The 26,985-nt window shown below is 34.0% G+C and overlaps 1 protein-coding gene across 2 annotated transcripts in view; it reads right to left on the bottom strand.

Moving 5' to 3' along the window:
* LOC105217212 (tubulin beta chain) overlaps positions 1-26,985 on the bottom strand; it is a 93,685-nt gene that overhangs the window by 23,144 nt on the left and 43,556 nt on the right. For both annotated transcript variants that reach the window (XM_054225917.1, XM_011192108.2), the window contains exons 2-3: positions 10,840-11,074; positions 10,397-10,626 (exon numbers count right to left, since the gene is read on the bottom strand). In XM_054225917.1, coding sequence (XP_054081892.1) covers positions 10,397-10,626; positions 10,840-11,074 — 465 coding nt within the window. The remainder of the gene's footprint in view (positions 1-10,396; positions 10,627-10,839; positions 11,075-26,985) is intronic.

Raw genomic sequence — 26,985 nt, 5'->3', positions numbered from 1 at the left:
AACCTCAAGTATCGACAAAGCCCTTTGAGTCTTTCTCATGTTTATTAAGTAGGTTAAGTACAGTGCCAGCCAGTTCGCTGGGTTCGTCTAAGGTATTGGAGGGGAAAGTGTCTAGATGATTCCACCTAGCTTTCCTCCATACAGCTTCGGCGGCTTGCCGGTACGCTCAAAGTTAGTCAAGGGGTGTAGTCCAAGAGTGTATGACCTCTTAAGCTGTAACTTCAAGCTACTTCAATAATCGTCTTATTTAGCTAGTTTGTCAAAGCGGAATTGCCGGAAACTGTAAAGCCGATAAGTTAGAATAAGTCGGTAGTCTGTGCTCCACAAGTTAGCTCGTATGAGCTCGGTAATCACTGAACAACAAAATCCTTCTGGACCGAAGTGGAGCGCAAGAATTTTTCAATTTAATTATGTCATAATAATAATTTAATTGTGTCATCGAACTCAAAGTCAGTATTACCGCACAAACCTTTGAAAGAAGCCGCTATTCGGTACTACCTTGTTGACAGCCATCTCTGTTTGAAAGACACTCAAGTGGTCAGATAGTCTAAAGCTAGAGCTAATTGAGAGCTTCCGGAACTTCTCACTCTGGCACTTACCCTCGAACTTCGATTCATTCGTTATAAAACTCACTGCACCAATTCCTTTTCCAATGGCTCTCTCCCGTCTATATTACATATCCATCACAGGTATATGCGCAGAGAAGAAACCTTCCGAACCGAGGAAGAGGGAGACCTCCACTACGTTGGAAAGACCTCCACGGTACAATGGTTCAGATTATCAGGGATACAATCGAAGTGTAGAGGATTTTTGAATATCCCAGCCTCCTTGAGTCAGATAGCGACAGATGTACGTGTAAAATGGCATATAGAGCCATAGTTGGTGTTGTCCTTAATGGACCGTATATGGAGTCGTCTCCTGCACACCCTTAAGCTGCTTAGCTAGAGAGGAAGCTCTCCACCATACGACAACCCCGTAAAATATTATCGATTTAACTTGCTATCCCACGTCACTGTTGACAGTCATAACTTTGAAGTTGTAGATAATTTCGTATACCTAGGCACCGGCATCAACCACATCAACAATGTCAGCCTAGAAATTCAACGCAGAATCACTCTTGCCAACAGGTGCTACTTTGAACTGAGTAGGCAATTGAACAGTAAAGTCCTCTCTCGAGGAACAAAAACAAAACTCTACAAGTCCTCATCATTCCCGTCCTGCCGATGAGTCGGTGTTTTCTAGAGGAAGGTTTTGCAGTAGATTTACGGTCCCTTAAACAATGGCATAGTTGACATAGTTCAGCGAATACAAAGACAATGGCTGCGCTGGCTACGTCAACTTGTTCGAATGGACGAAAGCGCTCCAGCTTTTAAAGTGTTCAACGCAGTACACGCTAGTGAGAGCCGAGGAAGAGGGAGACCTCCACTTCGTTGGAAGCACCAGGTGGAAAAAGACCCAGCTTCACATGGTATTACCAAAAAAAGGAATTCATTCTTCTGCGCTCGCTGTTGTGAACTCGACTATAACCGCGTAAGCGTTTCCTACGCCAACTAAGAAGAACTATGCTAGCTTAGAGCCATAATACAACTTTGGGCGAGAGACGACACCTGTACAGCAGTATAAGTCAACCGTTGCCTTTCTCACTCTCTCCTCAATGTTGCGTCTCCATGAGACCTTCTTGTTCAGGATCACCCCAAGGAGACTGGAGCCTCCCAGAGAGAGGATATGTGAGGATATGACGTCATTATACAATTTTGCATTTGTTGGACTTGTTTATAAAAACTCTTAATAAAGTTAGCATTCCATGTTAAAGTAAACGCGATACTGTAAATACAGCATCTTATCTCTTTCACTATTACCCATAAAAATATTCATTCGACCTTTTTACAAATTTTTACCATTTTTATACCTTCCATTCAAAGTAGTTATATAACCTAGGGTAAGTGATGTGATCTGCAGAGCGGAATAAGTCTAACCACCTGCGCGATGTGAAATGCGATTGCGTGGAGCATAGTATGCTTATTAACAGTTGATCTGATACTTTTACATTATTGATTGTTGTTTTTACAATTCTAAAATATTTAATTCCACCAAATTAAAGCGGATATTGCATATTAAAGAAATTATTTTATTAAATTAATATTTTGCGTTCAGCAGCCCATGCATAAGACTAATAATATTAAATTTGAGCCTTAAATAGTTAAATGAGAGAAAAAAGATTAACAAACACCACAACAAGTGAGCGATTTTTTGTTTTTTGTTGTAATGCGCACGTGAAATCCCACTTAATCCACGTAATTACAATTACACACTCATTTACATGCTTACGCAATGACACATTTGCACCGCATAAAATGCCAGGCAAACGCAATGATGCGTAACTGCATGCATGGCTAATGTGATGCAGCAGCTACACACACACTCTCACAGGCACACACACACATTCGAGGAGTGGCGGTATGCGCGCACATGTTGCATATGACACGTAAATCATTTGCGATAAGCGCGAGAGCTCAACAAATTACATTGAAGGACAGTTTTTAATCGCATCAGCGGTTGCAATGGGTGTCCAAATGTGGTTTACCATGGGTTTTGTGATATGCAACAACAAATATGTGTGATTTTTTTTGCTCACTACTCCACATTGAGCCCATTCACACATCAATTACGGTGCACACACACACACACAGCCACACAAACCGCTGCGAGCTGCTGTCATGGCTGTGGGCTTTTTTGTACGGTTTTTTTTGCATTTTTTATTGTTGTTGTTGTTGTTGTTGTTAATATTATATTATACCGCTGTCATTGCAACTGGCCGCTCATTTGTTTGCGTCCATTCATTTATATTAATATCTTAAAGCAATAATTTACAAATTGCCATTGTATGCATATTAACAATATTCCGTTATGATTTCCAATTGAACTGCTGCTCAATGCAAATGCATGCTGCATGCTGCATGCTTGTAAATAACCGTAAATTCAGTATGCCTGCTTACAATGCATTCTACGGTATTCTTTCGTTACATTTGCATATGCTATGCCAAAAGCAAATGTGTGTGTGTGTGTGTGTGTGTTGGCGTTACGTAAAATAGGCGAATTGCATGATTTTATCATAAAAAGAAAATTACAGTTATTATTACCAGTGTGCGTGTGCGTGCGTGTGTGTTTTTGTGTTAACAGTAAATTAAATGCAAATATTGGTTTGAGTATGTGAAATTGCTAGTGAACTGTGTAGTCCTTTGCCTCGGCTTGCCTCGCTCTCTTCTCTTCCTCCGTGTGTTTGATTGCATTTATTATGCGCCAATTGAGGCGCAACGAATGTAAAAATTTTTGACTTGCAACCACTGATTTGTGGCGTCATAAATTGGATAATAAATGCAGCTGGTAAATATGAGAAATTTTCCAATATTATTTCGTGAATTGTAATGATCTGCTGTGCTATGTGTTGTAAATGTGACCCAGCATTTATGATGTGTTGTAATAAAGGCATTTTTTTTACTTACGTGGGTGTCTATGACAATAAGTGAAGTGGTTAATAACGAAAATATAATTAAAAAAGGGAAATATGTAGGGATTAAAACTGGAAACGAAACTAGAATTATTTTACAAAATATTTGAAACCTCTAAGGGCTAAATAAACTGTTAGTTTTTACCTTTCCAACGAAAAAAAACTTGGCTTTTATGTTATACTTTTTTCTTATAAATCATAATCGGTCGGTCTTACTTTAAATATAAATATTTATAAAGAATATGAGAAGCTTAAAGAGGGTTTTAGCCTTTTTACTCAGGAGCTAATTGATCAATAAACCGGCCTCTGCTAGATTAAAACGCTGATTAAGATCTATTTACCATACAAAATAAAATCTACATTTATTTTTAATTGAATTGTAATCGACTTGAACGTTATACGTTCTTTGTCTGCGATTGGCTGAATTTTTTGCTAAAAAAAGCTACGGTAGATGTCGCTGCTGAAAAATAGCAATCAGCTGATGAAAGTTATCAACTTCTTATGAAAAGCAAAAACAAAAAATGTGTAACAGCTGATCGGTTATTGAGTTGCCGGCAGTGTGAAGGGCAAAAAAGGGTTTCTCAAGAAGAATTTTGATTAACCAATTAAATTGGCTGTGTAAATCCACGCAAATGATAATTTTAAACTGTCTCCAATTCTACGAGAAGTTTTATATGTTCTCGCTGTAGTGAGTTCTTTGTAAATGAAACGAACCTGCATTTTCATTCAACAAGGATTGTTCGCTCGGCAGGTTTCTACTAAAATATTTGGATATAGTCTACAACAACAAAATCTACAATAAATTATACTAAATTTGTCGAGTCTGCTCCTTACTGCTTACTGCTGAACCTACTAGACGATCATATTTATTACTCTTGAAAACATATTCTCAAAATCCTGCTGAATGACCTGCATCCAAAAATAGCATTTCAAAAAAAAACAATACTAACAAAAAATGTCGATACATTTTCTTTGATACCTCTAAGATCAAGCTGGTGTTTTTCAGTTCATATATTCACCAGATTAAAATCTCTCAGTTAATTTTATTGAAAAATTCTAGTGAGCAGCATGTGACGATCAACGATTCTTACTTCGTTTTTTATATTTTATGGTTTTAATATTATTCAAAAATATTGAAAATTTTTAAGAATTAATTTGCGTTCAAATTGGGCACCCTCGTAAGGCGTAAGGTGAATATATAATAACTTCATTTTTTTTAATATAACCTTAGTTTGATTTTCTGTCCCGATATACAACTATATTTGTTTAAAATTTGAGAGTACTCGGAACTGAATATTATCAAGTTTTAATATCACTCAAATTTATAAATATATCAAATGTGTTCATTGATGGCGATATTTTACGAAGATTTCGTACTGAGAGTAGAAAGAATTGCAGATTCAGTGATCACAGTTCTACTCTTTTGTAAAAGAGCTTCACCTTCGATGCAGTAAGAATTTTTAGATTTTCGAAAGGTTTCAGTAAAAAGCTTTATCATGATCAGTTTCTGTGAAAGTTTCTGATCTGATTTAGACTCCATATAAAGGTGATAAGACTCGTCGTAATTCACCAACTCAACTCCTATTGCCTTTAACGGATGGACAAAGGCCAATAAGTGCTTATGAGAAAGCTATAGTCTCATCTATGACTAAACTAATACCTGAAACTTTTAAAGCCGATTCTAGGCAATTTAGCCTTGTATCAAGTAGGGGCACTTTTTTCAATAGCCTTTTATTGACAGATCACGTATGAGACGCTTTCTTGGCATTTCATCATGGAAAGACTTACGCCTGAATAACGTTTACAAATTGTTCAACTTTATTACGAGAATTCACGTTTTGTAAGTAATGTGTTTCGGGCACTTCGCTCAACTTATTGTCAACATAATCGGTCTACAAAACATACTATTCGCAACACCATCACCCTTCTTGAGACCCAGTATTCATTATTGGATAATATTCGACCGAATCATCGGTCCATATTTTTCCAAAAATGATATCGTCAATGGCGATCGTTATTGTGCCATAATAACCGACCATTTGATGCTTGAAATTGAATTGCTCGTGATCTCGGTGACATTTCCCAAACATCGCATCAATCAATAGATTTATTGAGAGAACACTTTGCTGAACAGATAGCCGGTCGTTTGGCTACCAAGATCGTGTGATATCACACCGTTCGACTTTTTCCTGTTGGGATATGTAAAGTCTAAAATCTAAAGACAATCCCGCTTCCATTCAGGCCTTGGAGCGAAACATCACGCGTGTCACTCGCCAGTTACCAGCCGAAATGCTTGAACGAGTCATCGAAAATTGGACTCAACAGATGGACAATAAGAGACGTTGCCGCGGCTAATATTTGAAAGTGATAATCTTTAAAAAATAAATGCCAAAGAATGTTCTTTCGAATGAAAATACATATTCCCCAGTAAATTTGCTGTGTTTTTCTCTTTAAAAAAGTAGGGAACCTCGAAATGGATTACACTTTATAATAATATAATGCTTACATATATATATTTTTGTTGCGTATTACAATTTTGTGAAATTCTTTTTTCACAGTACACTTCATGCTATAAAATTCAAATATATTCACCTGCATATTTGTACACGTGTCAGTAAAGGTATTTAATAAAATGTCAAATCGTAATTAAAATTAAAATGATATATATACATATGTATATATGTATTTACACACTTAATTACGAACAAGATATCGCATGTTTATTGAAAGCACTCACGTGGGTGAAGTGAAAAATATTTTTAATTTAAGATAATATGTTTCAATTATTTGCAAACCGAAGCAAACATAATAAGTACAAATGGGATATATATGTAAATATGAAAGTAGTGCTAATGCAGAAAGTAAATTAAAATGGCTTTAATGAAATTAAATTTTTGATGCGGCAACTATTTTTAAAAATAACAGTAATGGATTAATGTTTATTTCACTTAAGGGGTTAGGTGGCTTTCAAAATTTCAGAATATCGAAAAAAATCTTTATTGTCTTATTAAATAGTGTAATATCTTTAAAATATTTTCCAAAAAATATCAAATCAATCCGAATAATATTCTAAGAGATATACCCTTTGGAAGTTCCGTCCATAAGGCCACGTCAGTATAAATGTAAAACTTTAAACGGATTTATCTCAAAACTCAATTTTTCAAGTCGGTGGATACGATATCTGAAAAAGTTATGAAGCGATTTTGTTCAAATTTTGCACACATCTTTGGAATAACATTATCTAGTTAATGAAAGTTTTTTTTATATTTTTATTACAACTATTTTTTTCGAGTCAATATATGCCGAAAATTTTGTTGGTTAAAACTCTGTCAAAAATTCAAAATTCAATATTTTCTATTTTCCTTCGTTCATTAACTAGATGTATCCATGTACTATGCAAATATTTTTGGTTTATTGTTTTTAAATAAACCAATCATGAGTTATAATGTCCACCGCAAGACCTTTTTCTGGACACGTCATGGGAGATGAGGTGCCAACGGCTGAGTTTTCGGAATTTTTAAATAAAAATTTAACCAAATACTCTTTAGATATGTATCTTTGATACGCTGAATTGTTTAAATGAAATATATAATTGTATATATTAAAAAAGCATTAAAAAATACTGTTGTTTTTAGCCTCTGAAACCCATTAAAAAATGTAGTCTTACTAAGAGATGGTACTAGAATATTTATTATATTTATATTGGTGGTCTCAATGGCACAGAATAAATAATAAAGCCAGTATATGCATGAACTTCTTCTATATAACACTAGCATTCGTGCCCGAACTTCAAAACGCTCATGTCACTGTATCATACAAGAAAATAACTACAAATACCGACTGGCGCCTTAAGATATGCTACAGAATGCACTGCAGCACTTCAGGGACACACAAAGACATTATTTATTTTTTACTTATCACACTAAATGTCTTCATAATTTGGTATTTCCATCATGAAACTAATTTGCATATTTGCCACATTCCTTTTCGCCAATAATAAACTCAAGTTTAAACCCAACTCATGCAGCTAAGCGCTTGCCAACAGTGTTGTCATGGCGTATGAGTAACCTCCACCCCATTTAATTACTTGCAATGCTATTCCTTTACACATTTCGCAGCTAATTAATTTCAATTTTAATTTTTGCAAAACACACTCGCTGCGCGCATTTGCAAGTGACGGAGCGTAGCAGAGCATATTAAACATAATTAATATGCAAAGCAGGTGTACAGCTAACGCACTAACACAAACACCGAAGTATTTATGGCAGTGTATACACGCTTGAGTGCATGTGTGCGTGCTTAGGTTGTGTGGGTGTTGGAGTGCCATTTAAGTATTGCTCATATTTATGCGTGTACGCACTTCAATCAATCAACAGCCAAATTAAGGCCAAAGCTATTGTGTATGCCTTAATTAAATTATGCTGAAAGTATAACAACAACAAAAATAATACAAATTTAAATAAAAATAGCAAAACAACAAGAAATCAATTGGCGAGTGTCGTTGTGCGTATATAATTAATTTCAATTACGTAGCTTATATGATAGTTATTGGTATAGCGCATAAATTTTTACACCCAACACACACATAAAGTGGACAAATTGTGGTTTTGCATTTAATTCAATTTATTTTTGTTTTGCTAGTCAATTGCGTCACACAATAATTAACACATATTTTTAGGCACATTTGTTTTCAATGTATGTGTGTGTGTGTCAGCTTGAGCTGTGCATTTTTGATGTAATTTTTGTGCGCTTAACATTTTTGTTCAACTAATTCAGGCGCGTTGACATTTGTGGTGCATTTGACAATTAGCCGCTGCGTGACCAGCTGGCCGTTCACACACAGACACACACATACTCATAGCGACACACACACCCACAAGTGTTTGTGACCTTTGTTTACACACTAACGGTTAAGCGTTTTACAAATATTAGCATTGCTGATTGCTGCCGCCTGAATTGGTAAAGCCGCCAGCGGGTCCATTGCGTGCGTGCGTGCGACAATATAAATGTCAATAAATTAAGCAAATTTGTCAAAGAATTTGCAAAAATTAATAATCATCAGAAATTAGGCGCTCTGCACTACTAATTAGCTGCTAAAATATATATTTTATTGCATTCGATTATGCAATGTGTTTGTGCTTTTGTTGTTGTTGCGCGTTTTCAGCGCGTTTAATTCTTCGCATTAAATATTAGACATATTTATTGTAGTTTTCATACGAATTTATTGCTAAGCCAACATTTGACATGACTAATTATGCGCAAATGGAGAGCGGTAAAAATAATTACAAAATTTGTTTTTCATTTATTCGCTTAGAGCGTGGCAAGTCAATTTAGTCGGTAGTATTAATCAATAAAGGGTGATAATTTGCATTAAAAATAAAATAATAATGTCAAATTAATTATAAACGGCAATTAATTAATGAGTAATTAATAATTGAGCGCGCATTTTAATTAGAACGTGATTTAACTAATTACGTAATTAATAAAAACAATTATTTCATTTTAAATGAAGTAAAAAAAGTGAGTTTGCTGGCTAAAAAAATATTTAATTAATTAAATATACTCGAATAATTAATTTAATTTAATATATACTAAAAAAAGACTATTTAATTACAAACTAAATTAAAATTTTAAAATAAACTGATTAAAAAACAAAAATTACTGGCTATTATTAAACAATAATTGATATTTATTTATGTAATTAATTTATTTAATAAATTTAATTTATAAAAAATACTAAATTAATCAAATTGTAATACAAAAATTTAATTAATTGCAAAAAAAGAAATCATAAAACAAAATTAAGTACTAACTTATATACTTAATGTACCACTTTAAATTAATTAATAGTAAATTTCATCAAATAATTAAATCAAATCAATTAAAAACGGTATTAAACTAAATTAAATTAAATTAAATTAAATTATTATAAATTAAAGTAAATTAAATTAAATTATTATAAATTAAAGTAAATTAAATTAAATTAAAAATTAAATTAGATTAAATTAAATTAAATTAAATTAAACTAAATTAAATTAAATTAAATTAAATTAAATTAAATTAATTAAAATAAAATAAAATAAAATAAAATAAAATAAAATAAAATAAAATAAAATAAAATAAAATAAAATAAAATAAAATAAAATAAAATAAAATAAAATAAAATAAAATAAAATAAAATAAAATAAAATAAAATAAAATAAAATAAAATAAAATAAAATAAAATAAAATAAAATAAAATAAAATAAAATAAAATAAAATAATGTAAAATAAAATAAAATAAAATAAAATAAAATAAAATAAAATAAAATAAAATAAAATAAATAAAATAAAATAAAATAAAATAAAATTAAATTAAATTAAATTAAATTAAATTAAATAAAATAAAATAAAATAAAATAAATTAAAATAAAATAAAATAAAATAAAATAAAATAAAATAAAATAAAATAAAATAAAATAAAATAAAATAAAATAAAATAAAATAAAATAAAATAAAATAAAATAAAATAAAATAAAATAAAATAAAATAAAATAAAATAAAATAAAATAAAATAAAATAAAATAAAATAAAATAAAATAAAATAAAATAAAATAAAATAAAATAAAATAAAATAAAATAAAATAAAATAAAATAAAATAAAATAAAAAATAAAATAAAATAATTAATAAAAAAATAAATATTGAAATCCAATAACTAATAAAAATAAAAAAAATATTCAGCTAAATGAAAAAAAATAAATAAATTTGCTGTGGAAAAAAATAATGTAATACTTAATTAAACACCACACACTTAATTAAACAGTCACTAATATTCTGCTTGTAACAGCATACTCCCACAATATTTTTCAAAAAAAGTAAAAATAAATTATATATTTTCTGCACTGACCTTTGGTGATGGCACCACCGAAAATGTATTCATTATCCTGTCTGGGTACTCTTCGCGTATTTTGGAAATAAGCAGTGTACCCAAACCGGAACCGGTACCGCCACCGAGCGAATGTGCCAATTGGAAGCCTTGTAGGCAATCGCAGCCCTCGGACTCCTTGCGCAGCACATCCAACACAGAGTCAATTAGCTCAGCGCCCTCTGTGTAATGGCCCTTGGCCCAGTTATTGCCTGGAATTAAAAAAAATATTTACGTTGCAAGGTTATCAAATTTTGCAGAGTAGTAATATGGTGTATATTATTCGCTCGCTATACTGCTCGGTCTTGAGTTCATTATAATTAATAGAAACAATATTCTTTATAATGCGCCAATATCACTACGGCTATCTTCAGTTCAACGATATTCTAAAATTTCATTATATATCATTTGAAACGTTTACTCACCCGCTCCGGATTGACCGAACACGAAGTTATCTGGCCTGAATAGCATACCCATTGGCGATTGGCGAACAGCATCCATTGTGCCTGGCTCCAAATCGATGAGTACAGCGCGTGGCACATATTTGCCACTGCTGGCCTCATTGTAGTACACATCGATGCGTTCCAATTGCAAATCATTCTCACCAACGTACATGCCATTCGGGTCGATGCCATGCTCATCGGAGATAATTTCCCAGAACTAAAATGAAAAAAAAAAAATTAAAAATATTTTTCAGAAATAAATTTTCAGAATAATACTCGCAGTTTATGAAATTAGAAATCATAAAAAGATACAATTTCATGAATTCTCTGAAATTGTTTTATGATTTTTGCTGTAATTATTACTACATTATTCGCTTGGAATAACTGTTTTACAACCCGATTAACAGCATTGTTGCATACTTTGTAGCGCAAAAATAATCATTTCATCTTTTCACGAGTAAATATAAAACTACACACACATTGTAGATTATATAAAAATCTAGTATTAAAAAAATATACTCCTGCTGAATATTCAATACCTGAAAATGCAAATATATTTGATGCCGCGTGTAAATCATTGAAATTATACGTGCACAAAGAAACAGATACAAACAGTGGTGGCTTGGTAATTAGACATTGGCCTTATAATTGCCACACCCAGAAATTTGTTTGATACTAAAAACCTTAAAATGTTCAAACTCAGCTGCAAATTGAGTTGTTATCAAATTTAACTGCGGCTACTGTTTGGCAGGGACATATAAGGTTTCGAAAGTTTTGAAAAGTGGGCATGGTCTCATTATTTAATAGATTTAATGTGAGTATCTGAGAAACTTCTAAAGCTTTAGCTACTAACTTTGGGAAAACATTTCTTTCTAGTATTTCATGAAATCATTTAAGGGGCTTTACCAGTGTAACCCATGAAAAATTAGGCCTAAGGCACTGAATTCTTCATATCGATATCCGGGGTATTGAAAAGTTATAGTCCGATTTTCGACAAGTTATGCCACTATCTTCACTCGTTTCTTATGTATATGTAATTAAGTGAAGGAATGTGATGGAATTCAAAATTGAGTTATAGGGGAAGTAGTCGTGGTTGTGAATCGATTTCATCCATTTTCCACACGTGTCATCAGAGTTTCAAGAAAATATTATATATCGAATTTCATTGAAATCGTTCGAGTAGTTCCTGAGATATGGTTTTTGACTCATAAGTGGGCGACCCCAAGCCCATTTTCCATTTTGTAAAAAAAATCGGAGTGCAGCTTCCTTCTGTTATTTCTTCTACCGCTTTCACAGGATATTTTTGATAGTATAAACTATCGAATAAGTAAAAAATAAAAAAATCGATTTTTGAAAATACCACACTGGTATAGCCCCTTAATAACCACGCCCATCTCGTGTATGAAAATTATGTTCAGAACTATTAAAAATGTGTACAGAGTAAGTTGAGTAACGTTCATATCAACCAAAATATATGGTAAGCAAAAATTTAATGATGGGCATGGCACCGCCCACATGTAAAAGAAATCTCATATCTCGAAAACTATACGACCGATTTGAATAAAATGTATTTCCTAATATTGACATTACTGTGTTCTCTTAAACAGTTTGAGAATGGTAAATTAGTACGACCACGCCCACTTTTCATAAAGTGTCTTTTTTGGATGAGGCAATGATAACTCTAATTCAAAGGGGCTAAAAATATTCGAAATCTATACTTATATCTCTAATATCTATATTTCGAATGCGTCAATATGTGAAAATTTTTGAAAGGAAATACCTTCAAGAAAATTACTGCCATAACATCTAGCGCCACCACTGTACATAATACATATATACATATAAAATACAAGCATCATATAACTGTATAAGCGCATAATTCGATCGGTAGCAAAATAGTTTTTCTCGCGCAAAAATAAAACAACGCAAAACGAGCGGAATAATTATTTTACGCTGCAGAAATTCATATCCTTGTAAAGTGAATGAAAAAAAATACTTGGAAAAATTCCACACCGCGGGCATTCATTACAATTTCCAAGCAGCAAACGTTGTAGCACAATGAAAATAGTGGCAGAAAAAATATCAACGCAAAAAGAATTTTAAACAAACAGCGAGCAATAGAGCAAAGAAAAATACCGCATAGATCAATGAATTTTAACGCAAAAAACAATTTCCATTTTGCACCGCTTAAAAAACACACACAGACGACAACTGCCGTTGGGTCGAGCGGTGCGCGTTAGTTATGTTGTGCATAGATCTGCTGTGCTGGTTCTCAAGCAATCTCGCCGCCGGCATTTTGTAGTACAAACGGTGCTGCTTGCGAATACCTGCACATATGTTTATCTGGCACACAAACCTCCACACACACACATGAGTGCATAACTCGTTAGCCCGCATAGCTGTTTGATGCTTTGTCGCCAGTTGCAATCGCTTGCGTCGCGCCCACAACTGTTTTTCCACCATTTGCAAGCGTTGTGCTCGTGTCGATGTAAGCAATTTATTCCAACGTCGTTATTGGAAATTGATATTCATTTTGCTATTGCTATTCTTTGGATATTTTTTGCATTTTTTATTTTTACATTTTTCTAACCCTCACTGCTGGGGAACAAATTTTAGTGTTTATGAAAATACAAATTTCTATTTTGCTGCTATTTGTACGCGGATAACGTTGCATAGCTTGAGGGGACTATGGAAAAATGTCCTTCTTTGTTGGCACAAGTGCGTTTGTATAAACAAAACAAGAAGAAAATGTTTTGTGGTTTTTTACATATAGATCGGGAACTCAGAAGTACTTCATAAGTGTGAAAATCGTAAAATTTTCATTAGCAGGAAAATATTTTTTAATTTATAAAATAAATAGGAATCAATGTAACTATTACTATAATCAATAGAAATAAGTATCCGACCTTAGATATTTTTTAGTTTCCTTAAGGAGGTCATCACATGTGACGGCCCATTTTTTGATGATTATTTTTCGAATTTTTTTTTTACGACCAGTAAGTAGATAGAGCCTTAAGTTTATTATCATTTATTAACATATATTTCGACAGCATAAGTATACATTTTCAGCTAAAATTATTGTGTAGAACATGGGTTACAGCGTTCTGTACACCACTGCCTCGAAAAAATTGGCTCGCACTTCCTCCAAGATTCCAGCTGAGTGGCTAAACGGAAACAAAAAATTAAATGACGCTTAAATTTGTAAGCTTAAATGCATGGAACGCACTACGATCAAGTGAATATACTAAAAATTGGAGTTTTTGTAGAAATTTGAAAAAAAATTGCGAATTTGTGCCTTTTTTTAGTTTTTTACTATAAAAAAATCGAAGTTTTTGGAATTTTTAAATAATAATAGAGCGTTCTACGCGTTAACATGTGCTGAGTGCATCCAACAAATTCAAGTCATTCCATTTTAGTCGTTTTTGAGATACGATGGAAGAACCCCAGTTTTGATAAAAAAAAAGTTTCCAGCTGCCAACTGAGCTCTTCGGACAGCTCCTTCTTCGAAGTGCTGTTTCTTTAAAACGCTTTCGAATAATAAATTACTTTACTACCGTATTCTAGACATGTTAAGAAAGCAATTTACGATTAAAACAAAACAAAAAAAAAAAAAATTTTTTTGAACCCATCTCTGGGTCATACCTTTAACAAATATTTTATGATGTAAAATTCCATCCCAGTTGTGAATAGAACGATCAAATCATCGCATGATAGTCATGATCGTATTCTAGGTTCGTTACCAAACATCAAAAAACTCATATTACTGCATAATGCAAGAAATTACCAGCAAATGTAATATTGCGCCTTAAGGTATGCTATAAAATCTAGTACAGCACTTTAGATACATACAAAAAACCTGTTTATTGTCACGCTAAATGTCTTCATAATTTGTTATTTTTATAGTAAAACTAAAACAAAAATAAACTCAAGTTTAATCCCAACACTAGCAGCTAAGCGCTTGCCAACAGGGTTGTCATGGCGTATGAGTAACCTCCAACCCATTTAATTACATGCAATGCTATTCCTTTACACATTTCGCAGCGATATTAACTTCAATTTTAACTTTTGCAAAACACACGCGACGCTATTAAAAAAATCATTATCTACTTAAGCTTTCTCTTTAATGTTGTAGTTAAGACATTTCTTTGTTGATCTTGGCAATTTTTATGCCTTTTAAGGACTGTGTGAAATTTGAAAATAATTGTATTTAGATAGAAAAAAATCGTGAGACAAATAATCTGTTACGTGAATTTGGAATCATTTAAATAAAAAAATATTATACCGCAGACAACTCCAACTGCAAGACACCGCGTTACAGAAACCGCTGTTGATAATACGCCACACACATTTATGCGTTATTATTATTATTATTATTTTAGCACAAATTGCATGGTTGTGTTGTTATTGCGTCGACGTATGTATGCTTTTCTTGCGCATGAATATGAATTTCAGATTTATGGCGCATATATAAATACATAAATAAGCAATATGAAGCAGCAACAAGTGCAACAACAATTTATACGCGCTGGCTGTTTTTTTAACCAATTTTTGTGTTGCTGCTCACCGTTTCATTGTTTTTGTTATTGTTGCTGATTGTAAGGTTGTTTTGTTATTTTAGTTTTCAGCAAAACCTTGCTTTGCTGTTGTTGTTGTTTTTATTGCCAAAAGAGAAAAATGTTAATTGTGCGAAAATCGCCAGCTGTTGTGACACGCTTGATTCACTTCAATTTAAAGTGTGTGCTTTTTGTTGTTTTTGCTTTTTCTTTAGATAACCGTTATACTTGCAGCGAAGCGGCAGGATATGGTTGAAAGGTTGCGCCTATCCTTTGCTTTTAAATTGGAAATCGGTAAATTGAAGTGCGCAATCAGCTCTCATCAATAATGTAACGGTATTGATATTGATATGTTTCAAGCTGTGTGTTCACTGTGAGATCACTTTGAGTAAGTGCAAGTTAAATGACGCATATAAAACGGTGAGTAGTTCATAAATACTTACGGCAAAGTGACAAGCTGCTTTATAGCTTGCAGCAAATAATAAAAAATATTTTCTAAAAAAATAAAAAAAAATAAATTTTTAATACTTAATTGCGCTGCGAGCACATTTAGCGTCACTTTACAACTGTCAAAGTATGAAAAGTGTTTACGCTGAGTGCTGATAAAAGCGTTTAAAATATGATTAGGTTGTGCACAAATAATTCATGCCACTTTATTGTTGTCAACCAAATGGGGAGAATACGCACCACCTTCGAACCCCTTCACACGCAAAGCAAGCGCTAAACACTTGCCAAACTATGAGCAAAGGCATGGAATATTTGAAGGATATGATATTTACCAAAAAACAAACTTTGATAACGGTACACATGTGTGTGCCGTTGTTGTTTTTGAGTGGCTGTGAGTGTGCGTGCACTTAAAATTTCATAAAACTTTTTCATTGTCACAACGACAATCATGAAATTCTAAACATTTGCCAACTAGTAACTTTTGAATAGCAAGAATACCAAAAAAAACTGAAAATAAAATAACAAAAACAAAAAAAACAACAAAAAAACTTTTTGTAGTTGTTGTACGGTTAGTTGAGCTGCAAACTTTCAACTTTGCTTCTTATCTCGGGCACAGCGCGTGAGAGTTAAGGGCCAACAACAAGCGTCTAACACACACACACACACACAAACACTCTCTTTGCTAATACACACATACATATCTAATATATACATATATAGTATATGATATATCTCCCGTTAGTTTCGCTTGTGCATATGCAAATTTGCTTTATTGTCAGTTAAGTGCACAAGTGACCAATTGACTGCCACTTTGTCGCCAATGCTTTTACTTGCAAGCCAGTCAGTCAGTGTACATATATACATATATGTGTGCGTACGTGTGTGTGTCTAATGTTTGCTCATTCATAATTCAACGCGTCTGTGTAAAGCAGAAGTGAAGTAGACGCTTTAGCTGACAGTTGCTCAAGCAGTATCCAAGCAGTATTCAAAGAAAAGTATTGTTGTTGTTGTTATTATTTTTTTCTACACAAGTTTTGTACTCGTCTTCTTATCAATGTTGCATATTTAAAAAGGGATTGCTCTCCGTTATAGATATGCACACTTTTCACTTTTATCATAACTGTGAATTATTGAAAAGTTGTAAAGTAAAATTTTGCAGAAAACATAATTCTTGAGAGCATAATAGGCGGAAATAAATAAATGTAGTGAATCTAGTAGACATTTGTGGAGTAGTGGTTAAGATGTGAGCCAGCATATTAAGTTCTCATATAGCTAAAATCTAAATCTTCTTGATTACGTATGTTTTCTCATCCCTTTCGAAAAAAATTGTAATCTTCAGTATGTATATATAAAAGCTACCATTATAAACAGATTAAGGGGTTAGGTGGGTTTCAAAATTTCAAAATTTGAAACAAAATTTAATGGCTTATTAAGGCAGTAGTCTGCTTTAGAAGCCGAAAAAAAAGTTTTTTTTAGCAAATTTTTTTGAAAGGGAAGGAAATGATTGCTGTAAACGGAATTTTAAGACGATAGTGTACTATATTTAAGGCTTAAAAAAAATATTTATTATTAAAAAATATTGAAATTTTTTCAAAATTTTTCTGGAGCGCCTGGAGTCTGCACTTGTAAATCGGTGCCGGTGATGGAGGTCGTGCGATGCATCTGAAACAGTCGAACCAATTTTTTTTTTAATTTTTATAAGTTTCTTTTCTTTATGAACTAAAAAAATACCGAAGAAGTTATAAAATTCCAATTTTTTTCGTAGTTTGAAAAAACAAAATCGTTTTTTTTTAATTTACTTTAAGTTGCAGAACAGGTAGTTTAAATAATACTATTGTCCAACTTTTTTAGTTCAAATAGAAGATAATTTAATACTGAAACTAGATCACTTTGGTTTTTTTCGATCGGACATATATTTTTTTTGCTATCGCCGGCACCGTTTTCTATGTGAAAATGAAAACTAGAGAAAACGCGCTTTAAAGTTTTCGGTGAGCATTCGCACCTGCTCTTCGCTCGGCCACTAAAACTGCTCTAGCTTCGAAAATATGTCGAATTGGCCTCTGGAATTTTAAAGACATATTCTTGGATAGTTTTGGAAGAGATTTAAAACAAAACAAAAAAATCGATTTTTCGAAGCCTGTAAAGCAGACAACGGGAGAGTTTTGGGAATTTTTAAATAAAATATTTGACTGTTTATATTAAAACAAAATTGTAAAAATACCATTATTTTTAGCATCGAAACCCACCTAACCCCTTACACAGAAACAGAACAGGTCGAAATGCAAAACATTTTCTGGTATGGAGTACCAACTTTACTTTAACTATTAATGATAGCAAAGTATTATTTTTTTTTTAAGATCAAAGTACCTCAGAAGGAAATGGCTAAGCTTACCGCGGCCTACTGTTAATTTTATGTGACAAATATTTAATTTTCTATTACGTAAAACTAAAACCTTATATGAAAACGTTAGATTTATCTTAAAAAGTAGGGGTCAATAGCGCCTTCGATATTAGAAATTTTCAAAATCGAACTATAACTTGTCAAGGTTATAGATATCGAACACCAGGTCCACAGGATCTGTGACTAATTTTTTTACCGAAAATATCAATAAGTCTCACAGATATGCTAAAGAAATTCAGGGGGCAAATTTTCCTGATAATAATGTGTCCTGTTATGATAAAATCGGGTCATTAATTCCCCTAGCTCCCAATGCCTAATATTAGGGGTTTCAAACATCCGGTGGACTCTATACCGGAAAGATCGGTTAATATGTGGGACATCTTACCCAAATTGGTTAATGTATTGTTTTGGATCTAATGTATTTTGGCGAGGAGAAAGAGTGAAATGGGTCCAGGAATTATTTCGGCTCTCATATACTATATATAATGATTACCGTAATTCTAGTGGACTTTATGGCGAATATACGGGACGAATTGTGTGTTATTGGTCTACAACTTTGCTTCCGCCGTTTTCCAATAGATGTCTCTAGGGTCAAGCACTGGTCGATTAAATTGATTAAATCGTTTTATATCGATCTTGTGTCAACATTAATCCAAGAAAATATTTGTAGAGATCTGTTTGCATCCCAAACTTATTCTCATCTGAAAATGTCACTTTTTGAGCCTAATTTCTTTACATTTACACGGAATACGCATGCTGCCAGAAAGAATGGTCAAAAGTAGTAGCTAGCGACGGCAAATATTTTGAATAAGATTTTTGTAACCGTTTTTATACAAAAAAAGCCTTAAATTTTCAACAAAAACGGCGGAAGCAAAGTTGTAGTAAATATGGTCTAGACCAAGGTTATAATAAAGTTTCATTTTACCTGGAAATCTTTCCTCTTTGAATTTCAAATTGCGATAGTATAAAATGTACGGTTACACCCTAACTTAGCACATCCTTACTTGTTAACATTATAACAGACCTTATAGATACCGAATAAAGATGAGGTGAAACGCATCCGTCTTATAATTTAGTATAACTAGTTTCGGGTTTTCTATGAGATATCATATGCTGCCGATATTATAGGAAGTAGGTTAAAACATAAGAGCTTTCACATATACTCAACCTTTCAGTGGTTCTTCCATAAATGTTTACTTAATACTCGAGTGCCTTTAAAGTCGACTATATTTATGCGAAAAAATAAAGTAAACAAGCCAATAGCGCATATGAATCAAAATAGACCGCAATATAATAAAAAGTAAGAAAAGTATTTGCACAAAGTAAACTGCCTACGTCATTACATATTTGTAGATTTTTTTTTTAGCCGTCACTCAATTCACACTAGATTTACACTCACTAACATTAAATAAAAACTCATCGCTTTGAATGCTGCCAATCACGCTAACGGCCTTACAAATACATAGATGTATATAGGCTGATATATTTATCCTTTTATGCCAGCAGCCACACACTCTTCTCCCTTTACTTTGTTAGCAGAAAAATGCACATGAACGCTGTCTAACCTAAACCTTCATCGCCCATACGAGTACAGAGTATAATGGCGTTTATGGCGTACCGCAGCGCCGGTTAGGTGCGGCAACCGCATATCTATTTACAACGCTCGTGTTGTTGAGCCGCAAAATGATTTTGTTGAAATCGCTTCCGTTCGACTGTAATAAATAGGCATTTCTCTACGTGATTCCGTTGCAGGCGTTAAAAATCAAAGCACATCAATTGGAATGCCCGCACACCCACATACACACTCATATGAAAGCTCTTGTAGGCCTGTGTTTGTTAAACAAATAAATATTGAATGTTGTATAAATTTGTATTCACACTTGTTGGAATGCTTTCACATATGTATTTGTGTGTGTATGTGTTTGTGAAAGTGATAAAAGTGTCTGTTTACTTCGTCAATACTCAATCCCGTTTTTGTGTGTTGCAGGCGCGACTTATGTTGAGCAAGATAAATGAGCTAAACAAATGCGCAAAGTATGCGGCTAATTTGACTAAATATATTTGCATATGATTTTGTTGTACTGTATTATATAAGCTGTGTACAATCCGTTCATAAATGCTGTAATTGAATTCACGCCTTTTGACAAATAAGATAACTTACAAACACAGAAGAGATTTTTATTCGGTGTTTCCAATGTTAAGGGGTCGCTCTTTTGTCCCTTTCTACCAAGAGTTGTTGTTTCTCAGCTCGTATCTTACGTATTCCCCTTAATTAATTATAGTCATAATTCTCCTGAAACTTTTTTCTAGGGAGTTGAGCAGCTTATAAGCTATTTGATGGGTCTCTCTAAAGTCACTTGCTGCTTTTTAAGTTCGGATATATTAGAGTATTATTTCCCTTGGCAATACTATACTATAATACTCTCGTAAGACCTGTGACGACGAATACCGATCAAATCATGGAAAACATCGAGTTAGACCGGTATGTGGCATCTCGTGACATCGCCCAGGAGATGGGAATCACCAAACTATTTCAAACCATCTGCAGAAGGCTGGATACACTAAAAAGCTTAATGTTTGGGTGCCGCATGATTTGACGCAAAAAAAAAACCTTCTGGACCGAATCGACGACTGCAATATGCTGCTGAAACGGAACGAAGTCGACCTATTTTGAAGCGGATGGTGACTGGCGACGAAAAATGGATCACATACAACAATATCAAGCGAAAACGGACGTGGTCGAAGCCCGGTGAATCGTCCCAAACAATGGCCAATTCGTGATTGACGGCCAGGGAGGTTTTGCTGTGTGTTTGGTGGGATTGGAAGGGAATCATCCATTATGAGCTACTCCCATATGGCCAGACACTTAATTCTACCATCTACTGCGAACAACTGGATCGCTTGAATCAGACGATCGACCAGAAGCGTCCAGAATCGGCCAACAGGAAGAGTGTAGTGTTCCACCAGGACAACGCCAGACCACACACTTCGTTGATGACTCGTCAGAAGCCACGGGAGCTCGGATGGGAGGTTTTATCGCATCCACCATATAGCCCGGACATAGCGCTAAGCGATTACCACCTGTTCCTATCCATAGCGCCCTTGGTGATGTAAAGTTGAACTCAAAAGAGGCTTGTAAAAAGTGGCTGTCCGAGTTCTTTGCAAATAAGGAGGGTGGCTTCTACGAGGGGAGGGTGGTATTATGAAGTTGCCGTCTTGATGGAAACATATTATCGAACAAAACGGAGCATATTTGAACTAAATCCGATCACTGTAACATTTTTTATAAATCGTTGAATAAAGAGCAAAAAAGCGGAAGGGAACAACCAAAATTAAGTTTTATTTATAAGCTTTTTACCCAAAAAGTTATTTACCGATATCCTTTGTTCTAGTGATAATCCCTTTTTGATATCTGAGAATTACTATGGATTGAAAGCAGTTAATTTCAACCTTCAATCTCTTTACTTCTTAGATTCCTCATCTTGGTGACAAGTGCAGTGCCTGAACTGCTCTAGGTAACGTTATGTAACAGCCGTGCTAAGAGATCACATTGGAGAATATCAGTTGAATTCATTGAATATCTTTTATGACTAACTATATAATGTTTTCTTCCAAGAACCAAAACTCTATTAATCGAAAAAGGTTTTTAGTACCTCAAAAATTGAAACGAGGTCTGATATATAATATAAAACTCATTTATATTTGATTAAGATTCCTGGGAAGAACTTTGAATAAAATTAAGCAATATTCTTAGTAACGACTACAGATTACAATTAATGAAATTTATATCGCCTCTCTAGACTTGGTATGCAAACCATTAGTAAAGAAATTCAAAACTTTAAACCGACAATTTTCCAAAATTGATACCTTTCAGCTTTATGGCTAAGTGGGTACAGGGCTTCTTTAACATTGATTGGGTCGTTGGTTTAAAACTCGACTAATTTAAATGAATTTATTTCGCACATAATTCCTATGGAGCCAGAAACTAGTATTTCCAACAGAAAAAATCCACAAATCCATACGCTACAACATTAATCCCAGTTTCTTTCCACATAACATTGGAAAAAATTGAAATCGCCCGAAAACCTTTACTGGCAAATTAAAAGTAAACAAAAATCGCTTTACCATGCAAACCACACTAAAACCAAAACCAAAACCGTACTGGGGGGCAAAAACCACTAATTTGTAGCGGTCCACTAACTCTTTTGCTCATTGCCACCAGCAAATTGCCGGCCTTGGCTTAACCGGCTACAAGCAACCACTTCAACTCGCTACACACTATTTGTTATTGTTATTTTTTTGGTTTTTAATTTAGTATGAAATTTCGAAATTAAACTTTTTCAAGCATGCAAGGAACCAAAAGTTAAACTTTCCGATCTTTTCTCATTGTTTGTCATTATGCATTTGTTATTGTTGCGTTTTTTTCTCTTCTTTTTTTCTGCGTTATTCTTCGCAAGCCATGGCTTTTGTGATTTTTTCGATTGCTTTCTTAGGCCAACGGCATTGTGGTGAGAGTTCGCATAAATTAATTGCGGTTAAAGAGAAAAATCCACTCACAAACACACTCACACACACACAGTGCTAATGCGTAATGTGCATGACAATACTATACTTAAGTTAGTTTGCGAAATCGCTCGTTGTGGCCCGCTGAAGTGCATTCAATGCGTTGACAATAAAGTTTCGCAATTTTTTGCTCATTTGGTGCTTTTGGAAAGTCAAAAGTCACAGCATTTCGTAATGAAAGTGGTGCAGAATCTTTTTTCGGTTTTTTCCTGTACTAGTGGTGAAAAGGAAGTAATTACTGTGCTTTTGGCGGTGAAGCTTGGAGCAATTTTTGTGGTTCTAAGGGAAAATCATTGTAAAATTGCAGTTTTTTACAACGGTTACAAAGGAGATGTACGATAGGAGCACTGTAAAATATTTTTGCTAATTTTCGAAGATAATTTTTTTCTAAGACAATACAAGTTTTGACCAATTAATTTTCCTTGATTAATCTTGATTGCTACCTAGGTTCTTTATGAAGAAGTGGGCGTGGTCCCGCCCCCAAATAGGTTTTTTGTATATATCTCGTAAACCAGTAAGGCTATATAAACCAAACTTTCTGGAGTCATTTCCCTTATTGTGGAAAAATTGTTGAGATCAGACTATAACTTTTCAAGACCCCGGATATCGAACATGAAGTACTCAATGTCTAAGCGTAATTTTTCACTGAAAATATCGGTAAATCTTTCCGATTTTTTTTGTAATTCAGAAGGAATCTTTTTCTTGTAATAATGTGTCTCTGTACCAAAATGGGTTCAAATCGGACCATAACTTCCCCTAGCTCACATATACCTTATATTCGGATATTCAAACTTCCGGTGGGCTTTATACCGAATATATCGGTTAGTACGTGAGATATCTTAGCAAAATTATGTGAGCATTTAATGTTGGATATAGTGTACATTGGTGGTGAAAATGAGAGAAATCGGTTCAGGAATTACCTCAGTCCTCATATACTATATATGATGATTTTCGTTATTCTATTGGACTTTATATTAAATATATGGGTTATATTGTGTGTTATCTTAATAAAACTATATGAATAAATTGCGAGAGTAAAATGTTCGGTTGCCCCCGAACTTAACCTTTCCTTTGAAAATGCTGTTGAGTTGATGAAGATTGTAATATCTACTGATGAAACTGAGACGAAGGTTATCTAATGTTTATTATGAATCAACGGATATAAGATCTTCCAGATGTGGATATATTGTCGTATATTTTGGTGAGCACATAACTGGGAGTATCGTGACTGTCGAGATAGCACAATAGCCGTTGATTTAGTTTAGAATGTATGCTTCTATGGAGAGCTAAAAAGATTTTTTCTTAATGAAATTTATGAACAAGATCAACTAGTGGGATCTACATAACAGTTTTTAACTTCCACGAGAGCTTTATTTACATATATAGTTATTTTAGTGTATTAAACTATTACATAATATGTGAATCTGGGTATGTACATATATATATGCCTTCATACCGCAATTAATAATTAGAAAAGTGAAGGAAATCATCATTAAAAACTTCAAAGCGGCTACAACCAGAAACCATTATTCAGCGTTAGAGACCCCTTCACTTGCTTTTATCAAGCCACTCCTTTATTCACTGATTTATTTAAGTTTCCCCTTTGAACAAATACAAAAACTGCAAGAGAAAGACATGCATTGTGTCTTGTCTACAACATTTTTCTAAGGACCATTCATATTTTATTATTAAGTAATGCATTTAGGATATGCAACGTAGCAGCTCAAGTAAAAGCTGAAGAAAAGCGCTATAAAGGATATCCCGACAAAGTTTTGTTCTAACAAGAAAATCTAATAATTTAATCGTGTCCAGCTTTTGTGCTCAAAGTGGCTGTCATTTTTAGTGCTCTGAGTAATGCAAAAAAAAAAAAGTATAATTGCATGCACATGATTTTGAAGTGCTGCGGGTGAGAAGATTAAGCGAGCGCAGAAGTTATGCTGCATCCTTTATCGGTTGTCTTTGTTCTGAGCTGCATGTGGAGAGTTGAGTATGTGCGCAATAGCAAAAAGTGTAGACAATGACTTTGGCGCTTTTGAAGTATCCATGAAACTCTTTTTTCGCTTACACCGTTGCCTTAAAGAAACACTCAGATCCAGTAATATAGTGGGGACTTTTTTGAAACTTTTTTATGTATTAGAGTAAATGTCCTAGAGTTAAAACCTTCAAAGCTTTAATAATTATTATTAATTACTAAAACTATAAATTTAGTTAGACAGCACTAAGAGTACTTGCATTATCGCATTTGGTCTCCTCTTTTTTGTTGTCGAACTTAGCTTTCGTCTCACTACACCTTTAGTATCGTTTGCCTATCAACAGCAGCGTGGCTATTGGATGTTCGCTTATTTTTCGAAAAAGGTGATTTCTTTTTTCGAGGTAGTTCGGAGTCATAAATTTATATTTCTGAATATGAAAACATCTCTGAAAACTGACTATCAGGGATAAGGGATTCTCTCTATATATACATTTCCATTCACATGGCTGTAGACGTCAATAAAGTAAGTTTTCAATGCTTTCATTTTGGTTAAATGTGAGCTAAGAAGGTTTCTTATATTTTGAGTTCCTTAAGATATCCACTATAGAAATGTCTCCAATGTCAAATGGTTTTCTTTTTATATCAGGTGCCTTCTTTTTCTTTTGAATGTCGTTGGTGTTAATCAATGCTTTCAAAATTCTTTTGGATATGCCAAGTATACTATTTCTTACCATAATATTCTCTGTGTGTAATCCTGGAACAACCAACTTATCGATAACCATATTTTTCCCGCTATTTTGACTTTTCTCTTTAGTAAGGTTTGCCTTTGCATTATGGAAAGTTATATCATCCACTGATGATCAAGAACACGTTACTGTGAATGGGAAACTTTACCGCTCAATGATAATATTTTTGGCCCGAATGGGGTAATGTGGACTTGGAAAATATGTGGTTCAAACAGGATGGCGCCACAAGTCCCACAGCAAAATGTCACAATCGATTCATTGAACACCAAGTTTGTTGAACGTGTAACCTCACGAAATGGCGCAGTCAATTGGCCGTCTCGATAGTGCGATTTGACGTCGTTAAACTATTTTCTGTGGGGCTACTTTCTCTTGTCTCTTCGCCATCACACGAGCCTCACTGGGAATACTTAAATTTTATGGAACCTGTTTCTTGCTACAAGACCGACGAGCTCCGATAGTTCGACATATTGGGGTGCAGAAGCTTTCATCATTAAACTTCAAGGCCTACTCAAGCAAAAAATATTGTTGAATCCTTATTTTATATGCCATTTGGATTGAATACATTTTTAAGATTCTTTTTAAAACCATTCAATCGTATTCGATAGCAATTTCTTAGCGCCATATAACTGCTGCCAATTTTTATTCATTTAAATATTTCGAAAGAGGCGAATATGACACTGCGTTTATGACAGCTCATATGCCTTTCAAATAAACATAACGAGTTTTCCGCTAAAATATTGCCTAAGTGCCTCACTGGTTTCCCTTTGGCAATTCATCAAGCGGAATGCTAGCAGCCGGCACGTAAATAAATAAAAACACAACACACACCCACACTCACACATATACATATGTATATACACGAGCGTGTGAACGCTGCCAAACCAGCAGAAATAAAATGCGATTTTTTATTAACACCTAAACCGAAAAGTCGAGTGCATTTGTGCGCGTAAAATATTCATGTGACTTGGCGAAAAATGTTTATTTTATCGACGAAGCGCGTTGCGCTAGCTATCTCACAACAAAAATAAAAATAAACATTTGTAAATGAAAATGCTGCACACACCTTTTTCGGTGGACGCACGAAAGGGCTTATTCGCGGCTGGGCAGAGAATGCCGTGCCAAAGCCACATATGTCAGCAATCAAGGCCACAGAACTACACCCGCCCATTTGCTGCGTGTGGCACATGCGGCCATGCGACACACACACACACACATACATATAGTTGTATTGGACCTAGGTGTATGAGGGTACTTAAGGCACATTGGTTGCGTGGCGTCCGGCGGCTTTGTAAACTACCTACACCGCTGCGCCGTGAGATCTACGCTGCCAATTCGTTTCATTGGCGGCATTCTAGTTGATGCTGTAATTTAGAAGAGTGTCATGGCAGCGCCGGGCAAAAGTAATATGCCAACAACAACAATACTGCCGGCATTCGTGTATCAAGT

This window comes from Zeugodacus cucurbitae, chromosome 2 (assembly GCF_028554725.1).
Source record: "Zeugodacus cucurbitae isolate PBARC_wt_2022May chromosome 2, idZeuCucr1.2, whole genome shotgun sequence".
NCBI lineage: Eukaryota > Metazoa > Arthropoda > Insecta > Diptera > Tephritidae > Zeugodacus > Zeugodacus cucurbitae.
This window is presented reverse-complemented; position numbering and strand designations above follow the sequence as displayed.